Source organism: Dipodomys ordii, unplaced genomic scaffold (genome assembly GCF_000151885.1).
Source record: "Dipodomys ordii isolate 6190 unplaced genomic scaffold, Dord_2.0 Scaffold12, whole genome shotgun sequence".
Lineage (NCBI taxonomy): Eukaryota > Metazoa > Chordata > Mammalia > Rodentia > Heteromyidae > Dipodomys > Dipodomys ordii.
In genome coordinates, this window is record NW_012267228.1 from 6,339,376 (window position 1) to 6,363,884 (window position 24,509).

Below are 24,509 nucleotides of genomic sequence, written 5' to 3' on the forward strand. Positions count from 1 at the left end.
TCATTGTTAGGACATACATTTTTTCAATTAGCTGTTTCTCATCCAAGGCATTAGGAAGATCTCTCTTGTTTCCAAGTACCAGTACCTTTAAAAAGAAAAGATATTAAGTGTAAATTTTCATGTACGAAAATCATTACCTAAGTATAACCTTAAAATTAATTTTATGTTAACACACACCTAGATCTTAAAAGCATGCTCTATGTACATATTTTATGTCACATGATGATTTACTTAGGCATCATCTCTACCCTACCATGAAGACGCCAACTTCAATTCTAAATATTCTTTAAGCTTGAAGCCAGGCACTGGTGGCTCATGCCTGTAATCCTAGCTACTCAGGAGGCTGAGATCTGAGGATCCCGGTTCAAAGCCAGCCTGGGCAGGAAAGTCCATGAGACTCCAATAAACCACTAAAAAACCAGAAGTGGTGTTGTGGCCCAAGCAGTAGAGTGCTTGCCTTGAGGTGAAGAGCGCAGGGAGAGCACCCAAGCCCAGAGTTCAAGCCCCATGACCGACCAAAAAAAAAAAAAAAAAGGACTCTTTTAAGTCTGAAGACAGGGTTGTAATTACATGGTAGGGCCTACATCAAGGCCCTACGCCCCAACACTTAAAAACAAATCTCTTAAAAAAAAATCTCTTTTTCAGCTGAGGGTAACAAGCAAGAGTGGAGGAAACAGTCCATCTGCCAACTAATCATGAACATGTTACAAAGTTTTAAAAATTCAAGAGCCAAGCTGGGGGCCAGTGGCTCACACCTGTAATCCTAGCTACTTAGGAGGCTGAGATCTGAGGATCAAGGTTCAAAGCCAGCCTGGGCAGGAAAGGCTGTGGGACTCTTATCCCCAATTAACCACCTTCTGGGGGTGCTGTGGCTCAAGTGGTAGAGCGCTAGCCTTGAGCTGAAGAGCTGAGGGACAGCACCAGGCTCGGTGTTCAAGCCCCACAACCAACCAAAAAAAAAAAATTTAAGAGCCAGAAACTGGGAGTGTCACTCAGTGATAGGAGTATGTGTTTACTGTGCCAAAGACGCAAGTTTACTCTCCAGTATATACGCATACATATATGTGTGTGCATGTGTATGTATGCATGTGTGTATATGCACACGTATGTGTATAAAATAACATTTATCAAAGTAAATTCCAAGTAATGAAAACAAGAGGTTTTTTTCTTTGTTACCTTTTTCTTTTTGTCTTGTTTGTTCATTTATGTCTTTGGGGGGGGGCGGGGAGACACAGAAATGAAAAGACAAAGGGTGAACAAATGCAGCAGTGGTACTCAGTAGACACTATGTTGGAAAGAAATACACAACGTGTGTGGGGACAGGAGGGAAAAACTTGGAGGACGCAGGGGAAGGAGTGACAATGTCTAAAAAGAAATGTTCTCCTTACCTGACTTACCTAACTGTAACACTTCTGTATATCACCTTTATAGTAACGAAAAAAATTAAAGTTAAATTAAAAAACACATGATCTCTCAGTCTCTGCCATCCAAGTAGCCAGGACTGCAGGCTTGGGCCACTATGCCAGCTCCAGAATTTGTATCTTGATTCATGCTAACTGAGTATATTAACTGACAAATCCAAAAGATTCATCATCTCCAATTAACCAGCAAAAAGTCAGAACTACAGATGTAGTTCAGGAAGAAGAGCACTAGCCGTGATTTAAAGGAAAAACACCAAAATAAAAAAAAGATCTAAGCTATGTCAGTTATGATGACGCTTGCCCAAAACTTAGTCCTCACTTTATGCATTCTCCTTTCAATAAAGCTACTTGCTTCCATAGTTTTCTCTCCTAGCCTTCCTTTCAGCTACAGGATGGGCACATGAACTAGAAACAACTGATACCTCAGAAACAGACCCAGTGGCAAGAAAACAAAAATGGAAAATCTACCGTAATAACGGAGGAGCATGAACCCCAGTTCCTAGAAGCAGACGGGAGGACATGGCACTGTGCAAACGCCCCCACCTTTGCTACAGGACGAGCACAGCAGCTGTGCCCACTGTTCCCTAACCCCCGTCTGTGCTCTGGGAGGAAGCTGGCACCTACAGACCTTCCTGGGTTCCAACTTATGTGCTGAGCCTCCCCAGAGACTCTGTGAGCTACCCACAACCTTCCACTGGATTCCTTTCTACTTAAATAGGCTTTCTTTTTTCAAATTTATTATTATTACTTTTTTTGAGGACCAACTGAGTCCCTGCACATACTAAATGAGCACTCTACCACTCAGCCACATTAAAGCAGCCCCTGAAAAGCAACATTTCATTGATTAGAACTAAGAACCCTATTGTGACTAAGATAAAATTGATACTCATTTGTGTTATGTAGAACTAGCATAGAATGTAGAAAAACTCTTCAGCATGTTTTAAGGATTAAATGGCGGGTGCCGGTGGTTCATGCTTGTAATCCTATCTACTCAGGAGGCTGAGATCTGAGAATCAAGGTTCAAAGCCAGCCCGGGCAGGAAAGTCCTGTGAGACTCTTATCTCAAATAAACCACTAGAAAACCAGAAGTGGCGCTGTGGCTCCAGCTGTAGAGCACTCACCTTGAGCTGAAGAGCACAGACAGGGACAGTGCCCAAGCCCAGAGTTCAAGCCCCACAACCGACAAAAAATAAAAATAAAAAATGTGTTTATATATTTAAGTGTCTGACTTTCAGAAACTTGCCATGAGGCTAAAACCTGGTCCTTTACCAGTGTTCCTTAGCTCAAAAAAGTACCACCCTCCATCTAAGAATTTTTCTTCTAAAATCACTTTCCTTCCCTCCATCTTGCCTGTACCACCACCCTGGTCCAATATTCTGGTGGACCCATAGGGATTAGTCCAATATTCTGCAATCTGCCAGAGCTATTTTTTTTTTGAGGGGGACATCAGTAGTGGGGCTTGAACTCTGGTCCTCAGCACTGTCCCTCAGCTTTTCAGCTTCAGGATACCACTCTACCACTTGAGCCACAGCGCCACTTCCAATTTTCTGGTGGTAAGAGTCTCACAGACTTTCCTGCCCGGGCTGGCTTTGAACCATGATCCTCAGATCTCGGCCTCCTGAGCAGCTGCCAGAGCTACTGAAACAGCTTCCTGTAACACTCCTCCCCACGTGCCCTTCTTTTTTTTTTTTTTGGGTCCGGTCGTGGGGCCTGAACTCTGGGCCTGGGCACTGTCCCTCAGCTCTTCAGCTCAAGGCTAGCGCTCTACCACTTGAACCACAGCGCCACTTCCGGCTTTTTTCTTTTTGCTTATGTGGTGCTGAGGAATCGAACTCAGGGCTTCAGGCATGCAAGGCAAGCGCTCTACCACTGAGCCACCTTCCCAGCCCCCACGTGCCCTTCTTGACCACGGAGGTTCTTTATTCCTCCACTATGTAGCACAGCTGTTCTCAATCCCCTTACCTATACCTTCAGAGTGCTGGGACTACAGGTATATCACACTGCACCCAGTTTCAGTACACCCCTGGCTATAATACAGTAATATGCTCAAACCATAAATGGTTCCTCAGCTCTGTGCAGTGCGGCCTCTAGTGTCCCAGGTGCAGCATGGCAGGGCACACTGCCGGGCCTCCACTCTCAGCTCTGCTCTGCTCTGCACTGCTCTGGGGCCTGGGGCCTGCTTCTCACCAAAGGGCCTTTGCAGGAACCCTCTCCTTCTGACTCCACCCCACTTCCTTCCCAGTCTAATATATCCTTCAGATGCCACTTCACACACTTCCTCAAAGCCTTCTTCTCCCCTTTGAACTAGATCAAATCTTCCCTCTTACAACTTTTTTTTGGTAGTACTGGGGCTTGAACTCAGGGCCTAGAGCTTACAATTCTCCAAATCCTTTAATGTAAAATTCTAAAAGTCCTTTGCACCTGTGTTCATAGTTATTGTCAGAAGTGCATCTTTGAAGTGTTTGAGACTATCCAACCCACAAACTCCAGGAGACACTGCATAGCAACACACACAGTGCTGAGCAGTGTGCATGCTGCATTGTAGTAGACACCTGATTGAGACATATGCAAACAGCACAAGATCTAAGATATGGCAGGTGCTCAATAATAATGAACGTTCCAGACTTTTAAAAGGAACAACTCTTACTAACTTCAAGTGTATTACACAACCCTCTAAATTCATAGGCGCTGCATCCAGGGATTCAACTAACAGCATGTCAAAAACATTTGGATAAAATAGTAGAACACCGGGGCTGGGTGGCTCAGTGGTAGAGCGCTTGCCTTGTATGCATGAGGCCCTGGGTTTGATTCTCAGCACCACATAAGCAGAAAAACCCGGAAGTGGGGCTGTGGCTCAAGTGGTAGAGTGCTAGCCTTGAGCTGAATAGCTGAGAGAGAGTTCAGGCCCCACAACTGACAAAATGGTAGAGCTTGTGCCTAACAAATATAAAACCCCATACCACCAAAAGGAGAAGAAAAAACAATTACAACTATACCAAACATGCAGACTTTCTTCTCATCATACTCTTAATAATTACATATCGCACCTGAATTTATTAGGCATTTTAATCACCTAGAGATGACTTTAAAGTATACAGGATGCGTGTAAGGTCTCTATAAATTCCATGTATGTCATTGTACACAAAGGACCTGAGGAACTGGGTGTGGCAGCAAACTCCTATAATCCTGACACGAGGGAGACTAAACCTCAAATCAGAGGCCAGCCTGGCTACACAGTGAGACACAGTCTCACCGAATCTAAGCTCTTCAGATCTTTGTATCTTTGGGGTCCTGTGGGCCAACCTCTGTGGCTGGACAGTGAGGGATGACTATCGTCCTCTAATTTACGAATGCAATCTGTCACCCGTACTTACTGGGATTCCTTGTAACTGGGGTTTATCTAGGAGATTGTGTAGTTCATTTCGAGAGGCCTCTATCTTGTCACGATCTGCCGCATCGATCATGTAACTATGAAGAAAACAGAGTGATCTCAATATGCCTTCTCCACATATCCAGATGACAGAATTAGACATTCAATTTCATTTAAATTTGCTTTATTGAAGTTGTTGGAATTGTGGCAGGGATTTTAGTATTAAAAAAACAATGAGCCCGGTGCCAGTAGCTCACGCCTGTAACCCTAGCTTCTCAGGAGGCTGAGATCTGAGGATCCAAGTTCAAAGCCAGCCCGCGCAGGAAAGGCTGTGAGACTCTTTTTTTTTTTTTGTCAGTCATGACGCTTGAACTCTGGGCCTGAACGCCGTCCCTCAGCTCTTCAGATCAAGGCAAGTGCTCTACCACCACTTGAGCTATAGTGCCACTTCCAGTTTTCTAGTGGTTTACTGGAGGTAAGAGTTTCATGGACTTTCCTGCCCAGGCTGGCTTTGAACCACAATCCTCAGATCTCAGCCTCCTGAGTAGCTAGGATTACAGGCATGAGCCACAGGCGCCCGACTGGCCATGAGACTCTTATCTCCAATAAACTACCTGAAAACCACTAGTGGTGCTGTGGCTCAAGTGGTGGAGGGCTTGCCTTGGGCTGAAGAGTTGAGGGACAGTGCCCAGGCCCTGATTTCAAGCCCCACAACCAACCCCCCCTCCCCAAAAAAGAAAGGAAAAACAGAAAAAGAAATGTATCTGTTCCCCATACAGGAAATTTCCATCAAAATACAAGTCCTAGATAAAGAAAAGGTCAACATGTATATTGTCAGCTGCATACACAAATAATGAAAAGCAAGCTCTTGTTCTAGAAGTAATACTTTTCTGTAATTTCTCTCTAAATCGCATACTAATAAAGCATACTGAGAAATTAGCTAAAGAGTTTTGGGGGGACGTGGAGGAGAAGAGTTGTGAGGCTTGAACTCAGAGCCTGGGAACTGTCCCTGAGGTCTTTTTAGCATTCTACCACTTTGATCCAGTGCTACTTCCTCTGTGTTCTGGTGGTGAATTGGAGATAAGTCTCACTAACTTTCCTGCCCAGGATGGATTAGAACCACCACAATCCTCAGACCTCAGACTCCTGAGTAGTTAGGATGACAGGCATGAGCCACCAGCGCCCAGCAGCTAAAGACTTTTATTGTCCGAGACACAGGTTGAGCCTTTGGAAGTATTAAACTTTTTTCATTGAACCCAAAACTGACTTGAAAAAACCTTACACAATCGCGTTGACTCCTCTGCAGTATCGCTCCCACATGCTCCGGAACCGAGGCTGCCCTCCTATGTCCCAGATCTATAAACGAAAACAAGACAAGTATTATAAACACAATTCAAATTATTCACTGAGTGGGAAAATATCAGAAGAACCGGAGACATGCTCAACTTCACAGTGCCAGAGTCAAAGTGCTCCCAAACTCCTGAGCCTAAACAAACTCTTAATATGTAAATTCTTGGTGGTTTATACTCATCCCCATTGCCTGTTAACCAATACATCTAATACTGAAGATAAAGGGCTTGGGATTACAACCGTGTGAGATACAGAACATCCACCATCTATACTGGAATTTCATTATTATGCCTGCTCTGTAGAGAAACATGCTAGACACAGGGCTGCATAAAACTTGTCATAGTATTCATTTTCAAGATTTCCAACTCAGGCACCGTCACTGTAAAATGCAAGCAGACAGACACACAACTAAATGAGGAGCTTCCTCAGAAAAGCCACAGAGAAAATTCAGTGAACAGATTTTGTGAACCACACGAATTGGAGGAGGAAATGATCATTATGATTCAAACTGTGAAAAAGTAAACTTCAAAGTAATGAATCAAAACCATCACAGAAAAATGTTGATGTTGAAATACTGTCCCTGGTAAACAGTTCAACAGTCCAGGATTTAAAGCTGAAACACTCAGGTTTGTCAGGATAACAGTAAGGACATAGCTTAATAAGACAGCACTTGCCTATGTAGGCCCTGATGTGATTCTAGCACAGCAAAAAAAGAGAAAATCATGTTAAAAACTAGTGAGCTTTTTCCTACGCTATAATTTCTCATCTTAATGTTCAGCTTACTACTAAAACAGAGGAAAAACTGGGTTATCATATTTGTTACCATAAATAGTATATTCAACTTCCAGTATTACAAATAATTATTTTCTAGCATAAAACATTATTTGTCTGTTACCACAAACCTAAACACTGAAAGTGGGATTTTCTTTCCTTACATTTCCAATGTACTTACGCTAACACATATGCTTACTTTTTTAAAAACTGGCATTTATTATTTAAACTCTTACATGTTTTGATCTATTAAGACAAATAAACATACTGCAATAACACTTCTGGAGTGAAGTTACACTTTCAGAGTGTAAATGCCCAAGCATCACTTAGCACCCACAAACACAGAAACATCAGAGCAACAAACAGCAACTTTTCCAGCTGTCCATGGCAGCAACTGAAGCGGAGCATGGGAAGAAGCTAACGTACCTTTATTGTGACATTTCCTTTGGTGACTTTCCTCATGTTGAAACCCACTGTGGGTATCATATCTTCACTGAACTGGCCAGACTAAACAAACAAAACATAACAAGTTAGATTAGCCAATGTGTGTAGTTATAACACTGCATAACTTTCTAGCACAACGTTAGCATCAGTGGTACATTTATAATCAGCTCAGTAAGCAAATTCTCAGTTATTTTATCTAATCAAATTCTCAGTTATTTTATCTTTGCTTCCAATCTCAATGTCTTAAGATTAGCATTCAATATTTCAGGCTGGTCACACCTGTAACCCTAACTGTTCTGGAAGCTGAGATCTGAGGATCGCGGTTCAAAGCCAGCCTGAACAGAAAAGTCTGTGAGACTCTTATCTCCAAGTAACCACCAGAAAACCAGAAGTTGTGCCTTGGCTCAAGTGGTAGAGTGCTCACCTTGAGCTGAAGAGTTGAGGGACAGCATTCAAGCTCAGAGTTCAAGCGCCATGACTGACCAAAAAAACAAAAACTATCCTTTCCCAAGTAATTAGATATCATATATAGAACATTTTATAGCTAGGTGCTCCGTTTTTTTCTTGAGTGTTCACTTACTAGATTTGTGATTACAGGTTACCCTAGGTATTATTTTATGGCTGTACACCATTTTACATATGGATATACCACTTTTACTTTACCTTTTTGCTACTTGGCGGACATCTGAATTGTTTCCATTTGAGGCTCTTATAAATGTGCTCTCCACTAATCACATTGATAGCCACAAAAAGGATTGTAGACATTTACCCAACTGGCCACAAACAAGGCCACAGTAAAGCTACCAGTACTACAGCATTCCTTGCAACATTATCTACATTGCCAAAATAAGGAACCAACCCAGATGTCCCTACAATGGATCAAGAAATTGTGGCATGGGTCTGGGAAGGTGGCTCAGTGGTAGAGTGCTTGCCTTGCATGCATGAGGCCCTGGGTTCAATTCCTCAGCACCACATAAGAAAAAAGAAAAAAAGCTGGAAGTGGCACTGTGGCTTAAGTGGTAGAGCGCTAGCCTTGAGCTGAAGAGCTGAGGGACAGCGCCCAGGCCCAGAGTTCAGGCCCCATGACAGGACCCCAAAAAAAAAAAAAAGAAAGAAAATGTGGCATAGATACATAATGGAATTCTATGCTTCCATCAGAAAGAATGGCATTGCCCCATTTGTAAGGTAATGGAAAGACTTAGAAAAAATTATATTTAACAAACCAAGCCAGACCTAAAGAAACACAGGCTGCATGGTTTCCCTTGTTTGTAATAACTAGAATATGTCTATGATATTCTCAGCAGAGGATCACAATTGTTCAATAGCTGGGTATATATGACCATATAAAATGAAGCTAATCAACATGAACTCCAAGCCGGGCGCCGGTGGCTCACCCCTGTAATCCTAGCTACTCAGGGGGCTGAGATCTGATGATCATGGCTCAAAGCCAGCCCGGGCAGGAAACTCTGAGAAACTCTTATCTCCAATAAACCATCAGAAAACCGGAAGTGGCACTGTAGCTTTGGGCTGAAGAGCTGAGGGACAGCACTCAGGCCCAGAGTTCAAGCCTCAGAACAGACAAAAAAAAAAAAAAATGAACTCCAAGAAATGTAAACAAGAGGGTTTTGTAATGTACTCTCTGCAGTTCTTTTTCTTTCTTTTTTCCTTTGTTTTTTGCCTTGTCACTGGTTTTGATTTCTGTACGCTTTGTCTTAAATGTAAGTTTATCTGATTTGCAGAGGAAAGGGGAATCACAGAAATGATGGGACAACGGGTGAGCCAATGCAACACTCATACTCATTAGACACTTGCTGGACGTGAACTGTACAAGGGGGGGGGCGCAAGGAAAAAATGATGGAGGGGGTTACACTTTCAAAAAGAAATATGCTTGTTCAGCTTACGTATGTAACTGTAACCCCTCTGTACATCACCTTTACAATAAAAAAAAAGAGGAAGGGAGGGAAGGAGGGAGGAATGGAAAGAAGGAAGGAAGGAGGGAGGGAGGGAGAGAGAGAGGGAGGGTTGGAAGATTGTCTCACCAAGGCAAAACCTTCTTCAGCATAAGAGTGCACCAGCAGCAAGAAATCTGGCAAACAAGTGCACAGAGCAGGAATTTTGCTCCTTTTTTTTTTTGGGGGGGGGGGGGGGGGGTCGGGGGTCGGTCATGGGGCTTGAACTCGGCTTGGGCGCAGTCCCTGTACTCTTCAGCTCAAGGAGAGTGCTCTACCACTTGAGCCACAGCACCACTTCCAGTTTTCTAGTGGTTTTATTGGAGATAAGAGTCTCAGGACTTTCCTGCTGGGGCTGGCTTTGAACCAGATCCACACATCTCTGCCTCCAGAGTAGCTAGGATTACAGGCTTGAGCCACCGCCCGGCTGGCTCCCTTATTTATAGCTAAAGCAAATTGACAGAGCTCAAGGTTCACAATCTGCTAGTTTGAATTGGGTAAGTATTTACATAAGGTGACCATTAAAACACTGAAATATATAAGATTAACAGTAGATAAGTGATCTCAAAACACCCACACCCTCTGCTATTTCTGAGGTAGATCTTAAATCCCGTTAAGACAAAAACCCTTACATTTCAAAAAGCCTTCCTAACCCCAAAGCAGTTCCTCTTTATCACCCTACAGTCTCAGCAGAATAATCAACAAGAGCCAAGCCCCAGACAAAGCAGAAACTTTTAAGCAATCCACTTGGACAGAAAAGACAGCTTTTAGGGGGTAACAATGTTCAACAAGAAATGGACTCATTACCTTACATATTAACTGTAACCCTTCTTTCTATGTATCACCTTGGCAATAAAATTAAATTTTAAAAGTTTTTCTCACAGGGCTATTCTGAATAATGCTATCAATGAACATTTATATACAAGTTTTAAATGATATTTCCATTTCTACTGAATACGGACACACACACACACACACCCAAACACACACACACACACACACACACACCCAAACAACCAGGAAACATTGTAAGTCTTACGTTTCACTTTCTGAGGAATTGACAGATGTATCCAGTGACTGCACCATCTTGTACTCCCCACAATATTGTATAAAGGCTCCAACTTCTCTTCCTTACTAATACTTGGTATCAGGCTCGGCTTTTGTTGTTGTTGTTAGTCTTGGTCTTGGGGCTTGAACTCAGGGCCTGGTTGCTGTCCTTGAGCTTTTTCACTCAAGTTTAGATCTCTGGCATTTTTGAGTCACAGAGCCACTTCTGATTTCCTGGTATTCATTGGAGCTAGTCTTAGGACTTTCCTAAGGCTTCAAGCTGTGACCCTCAGATCTCAGCTTCCTGACTAGCTAGGATTACAGGTGTGAGCCACGTGCACACAGAGTATTATCATTTTTATTAGAGCCATCTTGAGTGTCTACTGCCCTCTTCTCTGTGGCTTTAGAGGTGTACTCTCAAGGACTTTTCTGCCTGGGCTGGCTTCAAACTTCAACCCTCTGGATCTCAGCTGGATTACAGGAATGAGTCACTGACACAACCAGTCTTGACAATGCAACAGGAAACAATTCCATGGTCACATGATTCAATAATGGTTGGTTTTCTGCAGGTCTCTGTATAAGGATTTTCATAGTAATTTAATTACTATATGTGGTAATAAGACCAACCTCAAGAGAGAGGCCTCAGTGAGATTATACCTCCGTTCATTCTAGTAGTGGTCCTATCGCACCATGAAGCTGCTAGGAAAGGTAGCTCAACTTTTCAGGTAATGAGCTTTTTCTCAAACTTACACAAAAAGCTTCCTAATTTCTTACACACAATTTATGGGACACAATCTGATGTGTTATCAGTTTTTCACAATCCTTTTAGCAGTTGTAGCAATGAACTAAGCTAAATCAGAGGGCAGAAAAATAATAAAACACAAAAAAATAAAACAAAGAAAGACAAGCTAGCCAGGCAGGGTGGGACAAGCCAGCAGTCCCAGCGCTTGAGAGGATGAGATAGGAAAATCAAGTTCAGAACCTGTGTGGGCTATATGGAAAAACGAAAAACAACGTTAAAAAGGGGGGAAGGGCAGTGGTTGAGCTACCCTTGAAGACCCTTCTAGCACGGTGAGCGCCTGCATTCTTGTGTGGCACCCTGAGGAAACGAGAGAGGCCGCAGTGGAGTCTCTGGGCTCTCTGGCATTCACTCACCTCTTTGTTCATCATTATTCCACACATGAATTATTGACAGACACTGACAATTTGCAACAACTCCAATTACTCAATCAAGTCCTTGAGTGTAGCAAGACATTACAAAGTACTTGTAGGAAGTAAGATCATGCTGCAGAGGAGGAAAACACTGATTCTCTCCTACCAAAATACGGATTGTGCAGGGTCACTGCTTTACAGAAATAGACATATGTGCTACTTGGCTAGCGTCAGCTCACCACCCCACCCCTGAGTCATGGGGCTTGAACTCAGGGCCTGGGCGCTGTCCCTGAGCTTCTTTTGCTCTAACACCTGAACCACAGCACCACTTCCAGCTTTTTCTGAGTATGTGGTACTGAGGAATGGAACCCAGGGCTTCATGCATGCTAGGCAAGCAGTCTACCACTGAGCCACCTTCCCAGCCTAGGCAGATCTTAATCATCATTTTCAATGCTTGTGAAGACTTGAAGTGCTAGTACTGGGGCTTGAATTCAGTCAGGGCCTCACACTCTTTGTTGGCTTTTTGCTGCTCATAGCTAGCGCTCTACCACTTCTGCCATACTTCCACTTCTGAGAATTTATTTCTACGTTGTCATGAAACTAACTTGGAAAACATATTCATGTTTTGAAAGTACTAATTGTATATGATTTTACTTACCAAATCTAATGAACGTAACACCAAGTACTGTCGTAAGCACTTAGTAAACATCGAACAGCACTAATTCTGCTGTTGTTGGGGCAATACTGGGGTCTGCGCTCAGACATCTGTATCTTCCACTGAACTGTACCTCCGGCCCTTTTTGAAGCCTCCCTATGTAGCCCAGGCTGACCTCAAACTATTAATCCTCCTGCCTCAGCCTCAGGCTAGCTAATCAGTATTAACTATTTAATTCTTATAACAACTCTATAAAATGAGTAGCATTATCCTTATTTCTCAGATGAGAATAGCCAAGGCAAAAACAAATTAACTCATTTGTTGAAAGTCTCATTATTCTTAAGATCTAATTGTTAAGGTGGAAGGAAGGGTCCAGAAATAAGCACTTTGCTTCCATGACTGTCTTCTGATACAGCTTAAGTGCATAAACTGACCATCACTTTGCAACACAGAAATGATACCATGGGGAATTCAACTCTCCTGTGATGGTGGGCGGGGCTATAGACACCACTGGCGCGTGACTGCTGCAAGCTCAAATGACCAGCTCTGAAAGTCAGCTTCCTGGATTTCAGGAGGCTCTCCAAACTCCCTTCCCACTCCTAACACTTATGGCTGTGTTTTATTCATAGACTTGTCATTTAAATACTGAGTGTCCATAACACTAGAAAAGCTGGCTGTCTTTCTCCCAGATTTATTAGTATACTAACAGACCAGGTTTCAAAAAGTTCTACTCTACCAGTGGAACTTATTTACATTTACTACTAGAGAGTTCAGAAATGAGGCTATTTTTATTCAGAAAAGGGTACAGAATTTAAAAGAGATAAACTATGATAAAAGTTAATACAGGAAGGCCCTGTATCTGAAATGAGGAATTAAGACAATGGGAGAAGCAACTATTCCTTGAAAGAAGTTCAATGTGCCCAAGATTACAATGCTTTTGACTGCTTATAAACGGTGAGGCCTGCTACATCCAAAAAAAAGTTCCACTGTGGCCGACCCAACCATCTGCAGTGGTCATCTAGCAAGACACGCGTGGTACACAAAGAGATGGTGAAAAAGTACCTTCTCTGACGAACAACCAGGTGTTTTTTTTTGGGGGGGGGGTTGGGGTTTTTTTTGTTGGTCGTGGGGCTTGAACTCTGGGCTTGGGCGGTGTCCCTCAGTTCTTCAGCTCAAGGCAAGCGCTCTACTGCTTGAGTCACAGCACCACTTCCGGTTTTCTAGTGGTTTATTGGAGATAAGAGTCTCACAGACTTTGCTGCCCAGGCTGGCTTTGAACAGCCATCCTCAGATCTCAGCCTCCTGAGTAGCTAGGGTTACACAGGTGAGCCACCGGCACCCTGCAACAACCAGTTTTTTTAATAAAAATGTTTTATTAAGGCTTCAAAATTTTTATTGAACTGCTGGGCACCAGTGGCTCATATCTATAATCCTAATACTCAGGAGGCTAAGATCTGAGGGTCATGGTTCAAAGCCAGCCTGGTCAAGCAAGTCTATAAGAATCTTATCTCCAATAAACTTCCAGAAAAGCCAGAGTAGAGCTGTGGCTCAAGTGGTACAGCAAAAACCTTGAGCAAAAAAAAGTTCAGGGACAGTGCCCCGGGCCAGCCCAGGACTAGCACCACCAAAAAAAAAAACAAGTTTTAGGGGTTGGGTACTAACTGCTTTGTAAATAGAAAATGAAATAAGGAGCACCACAAATGTCTAATATTAAATTTCTCCTCTTGGACAGAAAAACCAATGGGTTTGTTGTTTTTTTGTTTTGTTTTGCTTTGGTCAGTCGTGGGGCTTCAACTCTGGGCCTGGGTACTGTCCCTCAGCTCTTCAGCTCAAGGCTAGCGCTCTACCACTTGATCCACAGTGCCACTTCCAGTTTTCTGGTGGTTAATTGGAGATAAGAGTCTCACAGGAGCCGGGGGCTGGAGGCTCATGCCTGTAATCCTAGCTACTCAGGAGGCTGAGATCAGAGGATCACGGTTCAAAGGCAGCCTGGGCAGGAAACTCCATAAGACTATTATCTCCCATAAACCGCTAGAAAACTGGAAGTGGTGCTGTGGCTCAAATGGTAAAGTGCTTGGAGTTCAAGCCCCACAACTGACACACACACACAAAAAAAAAAAAAAAAAGTCTCACAGGCTTTTTCCTGTCGGGGCTGGCCTTGAACCTCACTCCTCAGATCTTAGCCTCCTGAATAGCTAGGATTACAGGTGTGAGGCACTGGTGCCAGGCCAATGAGTTCTTTGTCAAAATTCATACATTTAACAAGTGAGACCATGCAAGCAATAAATTGGCAAGTTGGGTGTTTTTCCCTCAAATCTTTTATTTTTTTTTTGTCGGTCGTGGGTCTTGAACTCTGGGCCTGGGTGCTGTCCCTCAGCTCTTCAGCTCAAGGCTAGCGCTCTACCACTTGAGCCACAGCGCCACTTACAGTTTATTGGAGATAAGAGTTTCATGGACTTTCCTGCCTGGGCTGGCTTTGAACCACAATCCTCAGATCTCAGCCTCCTGAGTAGCTAGGATGACAGGCGTGAGCCACCGGCGCCCAGCCTCCTTCAAATCTTAAAACTCAAACATGAATCACTATTATTACCAATACTCATTTTTCAATTTTATTACATTATCTTGCTTTCATCATTTCCCTAAGAAGTGTAATTACCGGCCAAAGCTCTCTACTAACTCAATTTACATTAGGAAGAGAAAGAACATCAGGATTATGGGTATATTCAGTGGTAGAACCCTTGTCTAGTATGAGACCCAGTGAAAGGGGGGAAGAGAACCAAAAGAAAAAAGGAGACGGGTGGGAAGGGAAAAGAAGAGGACAATCATAAGGAATTCCGACAAGGAGTTCAGGACCAAGTATTAAAGTCATAACCACTAGCCAAAGAACATTAATATACAAGTCTGCACATAGGAAACAAACCATCTACTTTACTTAAGATGGCTTTGGTGTAAGGAAAAGGTCTCTTGGCTGACATCCCTATTTGTTGTCAAGAATTTTCCATCTTCTTCAACATTTTACTATTTGCTTCTAAGCTAAAAAGTGAACATCATATATACCTTCCAAGCCTACATGCCTCCTAATTTTATTAAGCCTATACCACATTAACACATCTTTTTTACAGAGTGTCACTGTGAACACGTATATCCTGTTAGATATGACATTCTCTTTACAATGCTTTCTGAAGGTTCCCAAGTGCTCACAATCACTGCAGTAACATTTCAAAGATCATGTAACAGTCATTTTTCTCCTAATTTCAGAACACTCTGGACAATCAATTCTTACATATTCCCAAAGACAATTTTCGTCCTCCATTTTATCATAAATCTTCAAACTACAGATCTATTCTTTGCCATAGGACCTTAGTTAAAACTTGTATGTTAAAAATCTTGCTAGATGCATCTTATAAAAAAAAAAAAGTCACTCAAAATGCCAGTAAGCTTTTGTTTATTTGGGAGTATGAATAATCTTCAATAGTCATAACAGTGAATTAAGTAGCATACAAAGATTTTAACACTTCAGAATCCATATCAATACCATATACAATCAATGAAGGCATATTTTCTTCCAATAGCCCATATTTTTTAACACAGCTACCACACCAGATAAAACTCAGAAATTTACTTCTGTGAAGGGAAATATCTATCTGCAAAGTTGTAACCGTCCAAGACTGTTCTTTCAAAACCAGCACAATGTGCAACAATACAAAGATAATCCATCTTGAAATAAATGCCTCACCAGCCTGAGAGAGCGAGGAATGCCTTACATTCTCGCTAGGCAGCCCCTGTGTGCACAGGGGCCACATACAGACATGCCATGGTCAATGATTCACGCTGCCTATCAAGCCAAATTGCCTGTGATGCATGTGGCATCTGCAGACAAAGATGTCTTAGGTGTTCTCCTCAAGCAGGTAAACTAATTTGTATATAGTACTGGGGTTTGAACCCAGGGCCTTATGCTCAACCACCTAAGCCATGCCTCCAGTTCCAGTTTTCTGCCTGGCCTCAAACTCCCCATACTCTGGATGTCAGTCTCCTGAGAGTAGGTAGGATTCCAAGCGTTAGCCACTGGCAGCCTCCTGAGTACCTGTGCCAGCATAGATCATTAACCTGTGCCCAGTGGTTCACAAATCCTTACTACTGTTCACTCTTCCCTACTCTGCCTCTCCCCCAATGCACTCACTTAGTCATCCAGCTATTTAATGAGAGAAGGAAAACTAAGAAATGAATACAAAATTATCGGTTGATAACTGTGCTGCACAAAACAAGGAAGATACTTGAGGTGATTGAGTGGTCCAGAAAAGCTGCTCTGAAGCCATTAACCACAATTTAATATCTGTAGGACGCCTCTAGATAATGATAATGCACTGCGTATTTCAAACAAATAGAAGAAAGGATCTGGAATATGTTCACCACAAAGAAGCAACAGGGGGTGGGGGGTACAGCTTAGTAATAGATAAAGCAAGCACCTCACATCTCTTCCATCTCTGGGTTCCATTCCCAACACAGGAAATTAATTAATTGATTGATTAAAGGAACTATGTTTAACCTGATTTCCACACTACACAATAAATGTACTGAAACATCATACTGCACCCTTAAATGCAAAATTTGATTATGGAGCTTGAACTCAGGGCCTGAGCGCTGTCCCTAAGTCTCTCTATGCTCAAGGCTAGCTAGCTCTCTACCACTTGAGCCACAGCACCACTTCCTACTTTTACAGCATAGTTTAATGGAGATACGAGTCTCACAGGTTTTCCTGCCAGGGCTGGCTTCAAACCATGATCCTCAGATCTCAGCTTCTGGAGTAGCTAGGATTACAGGGGTGAGCCATCGGTGCACTGCTCCGGGGCCGGCAGCAGGGTTCTCGGAGTACTTCTACGATGTGCTGTATGGTTCCAGCACCGCCCCGGGGCCGGCAGCAGGGCTCTCGGTGTACTTCTAGGCCGGGGCCGGCAGCAGGGCTCTCGGTGTACTTCTAGGCTGGGGCTCTCGAAACCCAGGGGTAAGGAAGGAAGATTCAACTTCTAGAGCTAAAATTGCAAAGGATGCTTTGTGTGGCCTATTTCTCATGCAGCTAATAAGTTTAAGGAAATTTTCTAATCAATCAAGTTTGCCTTGAGGGACAGTAGTGCAAAAGTCTGTTTATTGTTCAAGTAAACTATTGGGAAGTTTTTACAAAATGAGAATATGTAACACCTCAAACAGCAGGATCCTAAATTCTATTTAGATAAAAACATTAAACTGAGTGGAAGACATTTTCTCTGGCATTAGGTATCAGATAAAAATTCTCTAGGTAACACTTTTTATAAAATATAATGGTGGGCTGGGAAGGTGGTTCAGTGGTAGAGTGCTTGCCCTGCATGCATGAGGCCCTGGGTTCGATTCCTCAGCAACACATAAGCAGAAAAAGCCAGAAGTGGTGCTGTGGCTCAAGTGGTAGAGCACTAGCCTTGAGCTGAAGAGCTGAGGGACAGCGCCCAGGCCCAGAGTTCAGGCCCCACGACTGGCAAAAATAAATAAATGAAATGAAGTATAATGGCATATTTCTGCTCTCCAATAGCTAATTAAGTGTCTGGTGGCCATTCCAATTCTAACTCGTTTGAAAAAACTAATTAATTCTCACTGCCTGTGAATACTAACGAGCTACTTGGCAGTGACCTCCTTTAGAAGGCAGCCTGGGATTACACCACTCTGCAAACCACTTTCAATTAGGAGCCTCAACTCTCCTGCCTGCTAACCTCTATTCCTAAAGAACATTCAACATGAAAGTCTCTAATGACCACTTCCTGTGCTCACTACACCTTCCCTTACCAGCACTCTAATAATGGCCTCTCTGATGCGTGACCAGAAAACTGCCTAAGAAAACTCCAACTTGCCTATCTGAATTCACTTACCAGTGAACATCCCTACCCATGCAGCAGCATGTCACAGTTCCCACTTGAATGGTGGGCCGTGATGAAGCAGGAGCTCGCGCTGCTCCAAGCCTCTGGGAAACAGTCTTTGGGAATGTGTCCGTCCACTGAAGTGGCTGTGAGCACGCCCCATCAGCGTGCACCACCAATCTCCCTGCAGGACGACCTGTCTAATCACACTGCTCCTGTTGGTGTTCAGTGTTAATATCCAGCCCACCCCACCCCTACCCCAACCCCTCCCTACTACCCGCCCCTTTCATTCACATCTATGCAATCTGGATACCTGATCCAATATTCACTAAAGAGAGAATTAAAGACAAGATTCATGTGCCGGAACATAAGCAGAAAGGGGAAACAGTGTTCCTGAAGAACCAATGTTTTTAACCGTACTCCGTTTAGAATGAGGACCACAGACTCATTCTGCACAGAAGAGGCCACAGCGCCTTCCAGCCCGCAGCGCCCACTGCCCCAGTCCTTGCAGGATGGCACCGCTGCAGGAATGGAACCAACTCAGAATCCCCAGGCCCAACACGATCATCCACTAATGCTGCTTGCTGTTCAGCTCCCTTTCTTTGAAGGAACTTATGCAGGGAAGTGTTCTAAGCTGTGAAGAAATCTAGCTGGTGACAAGCACTTTGTAAATATTCTACTTCCAGGAAAATAAACTTCGCTGCTTAGTGAAACTTCGACATCCACTGGTGGCCACTTAGGCCTTGAAATAAACAAGAACAGCATAAAAGGAATACTCCCTTTCTTTAGAGACCGGCCAGGCTTACTTTTTTCCCCCTTTTTTCTTTCTCTTTCATTGATGATGCTACTAAGGTTTAAACTCAAATCCTCTAGCTTGCTAGGCAGACCCGCTATAAACTGAGTCCTTCTCACCCTCCTGGGCCTGTTTTAAAAGAAAGAAAAGAAAGGAGGGGAAGGGAGGAGAAGAGAAAGGGAGAAAGAAGGGAGAAAAGGGAAGGAAGGAAGGAAGGAAGGCAGGCTGGCAGTCAGGAGGCAGGCAGGCAGGCAGGCAGGCAGGCAGGCAGGCAGGCGGAGAAAGGGGTGAGAGATGAGGGAAGAGAGAGAGACAGAGAGACAGAGACAGAGAGAGAGACAAGAGACAGAGAGACAGAGACAGAGAGAGACAGAAAAAAAACAAGCCAAAACTGGTGGCTCACACTTGTTATCCAGATACCTGGAGGTGGAGAAAAGACCAAGCCTTCAAGTCCCCATCTCAGCACTTTTTTTTTTTTTTGGGGGGGGGGAGTTGGTCGTGGGACTTGAATTCTGGGCTTGGGCACTATTGCTGCGCTCTTCAGCTCAAGGCGAGTGCTCTACTGCTTGAACCACAGCACCACTTCTGGTTTTCTAGTGGTTTATTGGAGATAAGAGTCTCACAGACTTTCCTGCCCGGGCTGGCTTTGAACCGCCATCCTCAGATCTCAGCCTCCTAAGTAGCTAGAATTATAGGTATGAGCCACCAATGCCCAGTAAGTAAAGTCTTTAAAAAGGGCTGGGATGGGGCTGGGAAGTTGGCTCAGTGGTAGAGTGCTTGCCTTGCATGCCTGAGGCCCTGGGTTCGATTCCTCAGCCCCACATAAGCAAAAAGAAAAAACCCGGAAGTGGCACTGTGACTCAAGTGGTAGAGCGCTTGCCTTGAGCTGGAGAGCTGAGGGACAGTTCCCAGGCCCAGAGTTCAGGCCCCAAGACCGGACCCAAAAAAAGGGGGGGGCTGGGTGTATAGTTCAAATGATAGAACTCCTGCCTATCAAGTCAAGTACAAGTCCTGAGTTCAAATCCCATAACCACCAAAAAAAGAAAAAAAAATGTTTCTTTCAAGACTGCAGGAAGCAAACCATGGCAAACAATACATTAAAACCTAGATTTTTACCTATTAATTCTTTTGCCATCTTCCACGTATTTACTTTTGCCTTGTGAATTTACATTATCTCTTCCATTAATATCATACAGATTTAGCATTGTGTCTGCAACCACCACCATAAACTATCCAGTAACATTCATGCTTTAAAATACTAACGTTACTCAGACAAAATGCATAAAAATAGGTGTTAGTAATTTCCTTAAAATAAACTACAAAGCAGCACACTTTTAGCTGTATGTGCACACATTAGCATAAGACGTCTGTGTCTACCCATAGGCCTAGACAGGGATCTATGTGGCTGGAGCCTTACAAACTCACTCTGGCCAGACGCCAGACAAGCCTTGAATTTGCTTCACTCCTGCCTGAGCATCCTGAGGGCTGTGCCACACCTGACCTGTGCACTCCTCCAATGGCTCCTCCTTTCCACTGGGTCTCTGCTTGTCCCTGAAGAAGCTCTATGAAGCCTTAGTCAGCATCCTCAGCCCTGTTTCACAGGGAAGCTCAGCTCTAAGTGCAATCCTGAGTCACTGGACACTGCTCGGGTTCCAAACTGCAATGCGTTCTCCATATTAACATCATCATTAATTCAGGAACTGCCTACAATCCCACTCATTATCATCAGAGCTAAGAGTGTGGCAAAGTCTTCAAAGTGCAGCAAAAAGCTAGAGTGACACATGATCTCAATCAAGAATACACTATTACTGGAAGCGTGGCTCAAGTGGTAGAACAGCAAAAGCATGAACAAGAAAACTGAGGCCCCAAGTTTCAGTTCCTGGTACTGGTATGTATATACATTTGTGTACATACACACATACACACCCCAGAACTATGTTTGAACATGAAAATAAGTTCAAGTCAAGCACAGTGGTGCAATCTCATAACCCCAGCACAGGGGAGGCTGAGGCAGGAAGATCTTGAGTTCAAAGCTACGTAGTACAACCCTGTTTCAAAAAAGAAAACACCACCACCAACAATAGTAATAATGATGCACACTGTTATCACATTGTCAAGCCCAGGGGAAGTAGAGGCAGATAAAAAGGACATACCACTCTGGACAAGTGTCATAAAGCAAAGGAGGGAGGGAGGGTGGGCAAGGCTTCACAGTTCTGGGCCCTGAAGAATGAGCAAGACAATGCTGCCTATCTGAGGGAAGACAATCAACAGCAGACCAAAGTACTGTAGGCCAAGAACCCTGGCCTGGGATCTTGCACATCAGCACCACAGTCAAACACCTCCATGGAAGGCCCACTTCCTTCATCCTTCTCCCCACATCCATCCTGCTAATTTCCACAGGAAGTTTAAGCCCCTCCTCCATATTCTGCCAAAAGATATTCTAAGCTATGCAAGTATTCATAGGAAAGATACTACAATATTAATCCACAAAGCAATGCTAACATGCAACGTTTGGCAACAAAAAGTCAAAGGAGCTAAAAATAAATATGGAGCACTAGAAGAGCTCATACCTTATTGCAAAACTAGTTATAGTCACAGGACTTTGAAGAGTTATGTTTATCAAGGGGCAAAATAAGACCCTAAAAGGATTAATATGTAGGTAAGAAGCCCAAATTCATAAAAGCTCACCTATTTTATAGGCTAGGTTGAAGGTGAATTCCAAACCCACATGACTACTGTCCTTTAGCCTTCCTGACTGTCCACCTGATTGCACAGGACTGCCTTTACTTTCCTGCTGTTCCTTCTTGAACAATAGTACCCTCCCCAACGATCAGAGAAGCGCGAGCTCCTATTATATCCAAGCTACTCCTCGTTGATGGATGAAACCCACTCTACTCTCCAGGCACAGCACAAGATCAATTCCTGCCATGAGCCCAAGTCAGAAAACAGTCTTATTCAAGGGACTCTCCAACACCACACTAGGAGCCAGGGCAAGAGGGAGGAACTGCAAAAGCATTCTGGACCAATCATAAAGCCAGGTAATATTTCTATCGCACACACAGACGCCATGAGGCACATGAATGACCATGCGGGATACCTACTTCTGAACCATCACTCACAGAGTTTTCCTTCACAGTTTAAGCAGACAAAGTATGCATGTTGCTCTCATAGCCATTTTCTCAGGATTTAAACAGCTAGTTATGCACCAGGCACTGGGATGCAGCATCATAAAACAGCCAAAGCCTCATCTCTGTGGAACTTACATTTCTAAGAGGGACAAAGACAAAGTGTGGTAACAATTGTGACAGGCGATATAATCCTAAATTAGGAAGAGAAGAAAATCCAAAGGCAACAATGGTGAAATCACATGACTCAAGTGGTGAACCAGTAGCCTTAAGGGGGAAGAAAATCAGGAGCAGCACCCAGGCCCTGAGTTCAAGCCCCAGGATTGGTACACGCACACGCACATATCCATACACATACACACTCTCTCTCAAACTACTTCCGCATTTTCCATAATAAAGGTAGTTCAGTAACTGACAGTGGCAGGTTAAGATAGCTCTCTAAATGTCTAAACATGAATTTCCATTATTCCTACTACATACATTGTTCCACCTAATCCGTACACAGAATGTATGCATAACTCACACACACAACAGTACACGAGGTAGGCGTTAATTCAGGTCCATAAAGATAACAACCCTCAAATGTCCATGCTTATGAAGCCTATATTTTACAATGCTAAACAAATCCAAAGGGCAGGGGCACAGCTTGCTGGCAGAGCAAATGCCTAGACTATTTGAGGCCCTACATTTGACCCCCAGCATTGCAAAAACAACAAAAACTCTACAGAAAATCAAGCAAGAAGTATATTATATATGAAAAAATTTCCCAGCCTGGGGCTTCAGCTCAGGGCCTGAGCACCATCCCTGAGCTCTTCTGTTCAAGGCTAGTGTCCTGACTTGAGCCACAGCTCCACTTCTGGATTTTTGGTGATTACTTGAGATAAGAGTTTCACATTTTTTGCTGCTCAGGTTGGCTTTGAGCCATGATTCTCATAACTCAGACTCCTAAGTAGTTAGGATTACAGGCATGAGCCTCCAGGGCCCACCTGAAAACTATTTTTAAAGGATTAAGATCTCCCAATTCAAAGCTCTGGTTCTAACCTAAGCTAGCTTTTAAAGGGCTAATACCTTGAATTCTAAAAGTTCCTTGAATTCTAAAAGTTCCAAAGCAATAAAACTAAAAAGTGGCAGAGACAGACTTATATATGCCACTTTTTAGTTTTATTGCTTTGGAACTTCACTTAGTCCTGTGGCTCTCTTAGCCACATCTATAAAACTAGACTACTCAGCTAAACTCGCTACACTCTTTAAAAAAAAAAAAAAGACTACTCGGGACACAATGGAAAATAGCTATAATCCCTGCATTCAAGAGGAAGAGGCCAGCCCAAACTACGTAACAAGACCCTGTTTCAAAGAAAGCAAAGACTCAGACCTCCATCATCTTCCCAAATAGCATATTTTCCTAAATCTCTGCAGTTATAAACTTCTTCATGGAATATTTTTCCAGTTAGCAACAAGTTGTACACCACTTCTCCTTCCATCACGTGGGAGGCTGAGGCAGAAAGACCAAAAGTATGAGGATTGTATGGATTCCATAGTATGTATGGATTACATAGTAAAAGAGCAGCCTAAAAAACAAGTAACAGAGCCGGGCGCTGGTGGCTCAGGCCTGTAATCCTGGCTCCTCAGGAGGCTGAGATCTGGGGATCACGGTTCAAAGCCAGCCCGGGCAGGAAAGTCTATGAGACGCTTATCTCCAATAAACCACTAGAAAACTGGAAGTGGCACTGTGGCTCAAGCAGTAGAGTGCTCACCTTGAGCTGAAGAGCACAGGGACAGCGCCCAGGTCCAGAGTTCAAGCCCCACGACCATCAAAAAAAAAAAAAAAGTAATAGGGCTGGGAATGTGGCTTAGTGGTAGAGTACTTGCCTAGTATGCATGAAGCCCTGGGTTCGATTCCTCAGTACCACACAAACAGAAAAAGGCAGAAGTGGTACTGTGGCTCAAGTGGCATAGTGTTAGCCTTGAGCAAAAGAAGCTCAGAAATAGTGCCCAGGCCCTGAGTTCAAGCCCTAGGATTCACAAGAAAATAAAAATAAAATAATGCTAATAATAAAGTCAAGTGCTTGTGACTCCACCTATAATCCTAGCTACTCAGGAGGCTGAGATTTGAGAATGGCAGTTCAAAGCTGGCCTAGTCAAGAAATTCCAGGATGAGCCGGGCGCTGGTGGCTCACGCCTGTAATCCTAGCTACTCAGGAGGCTGAGATCTGAGGATCGTGGTTCAAAGCCAGCCCGGTCAGGAAAGACCGTGAGACTCCTATCTCCAATAAACCACCAGAAAACCGGAAGTGACACTGTAGCTCAAGTGGTAGAGCGCCCGCCTTGAGCTGAAGAGCTGAGGGACAGGACAGCGCCCAGGCCCAGAGTTCAAGCCCCACGAACGACAAAAAAAAAAAAAGAAATTCCAGGATGGGCTGGGAAGGTGGCTCAGTGGTAGAGTGCTTGCCTTGTATGCATGAGGCCCTGGGTTCCATTCCTCAGCACCACATAAGCAAAAAGAAAAAAGCCAGAAGTGGTGCTGTGGCTTAAGTGGTAGAGCGCTAGCCT

At 43.7% G+C, this 24,509-nt stretch overlaps 1 protein-coding gene across 1 annotated transcript in view; it reads right to left on the reverse strand.

Moving 5' to 3' along the window:
- Arl8b (ADP-ribosylation factor-like 8B) overlaps positions 1-24,509 on the reverse strand; it is a 35,938-nt gene that overhangs the window by 6,853 nt on the left and 4,576 nt on the right. Inside the window, exons 2-5 of the mRNA XM_013010541.1 lie at positions 7,339-7,419; positions 6,074-6,147; positions 4,796-4,889; positions 18-85 (exon numbers count right to left, since the gene is read on the reverse strand). Of these exons, the coding sequence (XP_012865995.1) occupies positions 18-85; positions 4,796-4,889; positions 6,074-6,147; positions 7,339-7,419 (317 nt within the window). The remainder of the gene's footprint in view (positions 1-17; positions 86-4,795; positions 4,890-6,073; positions 6,148-7,338; positions 7,420-24,509) is intronic.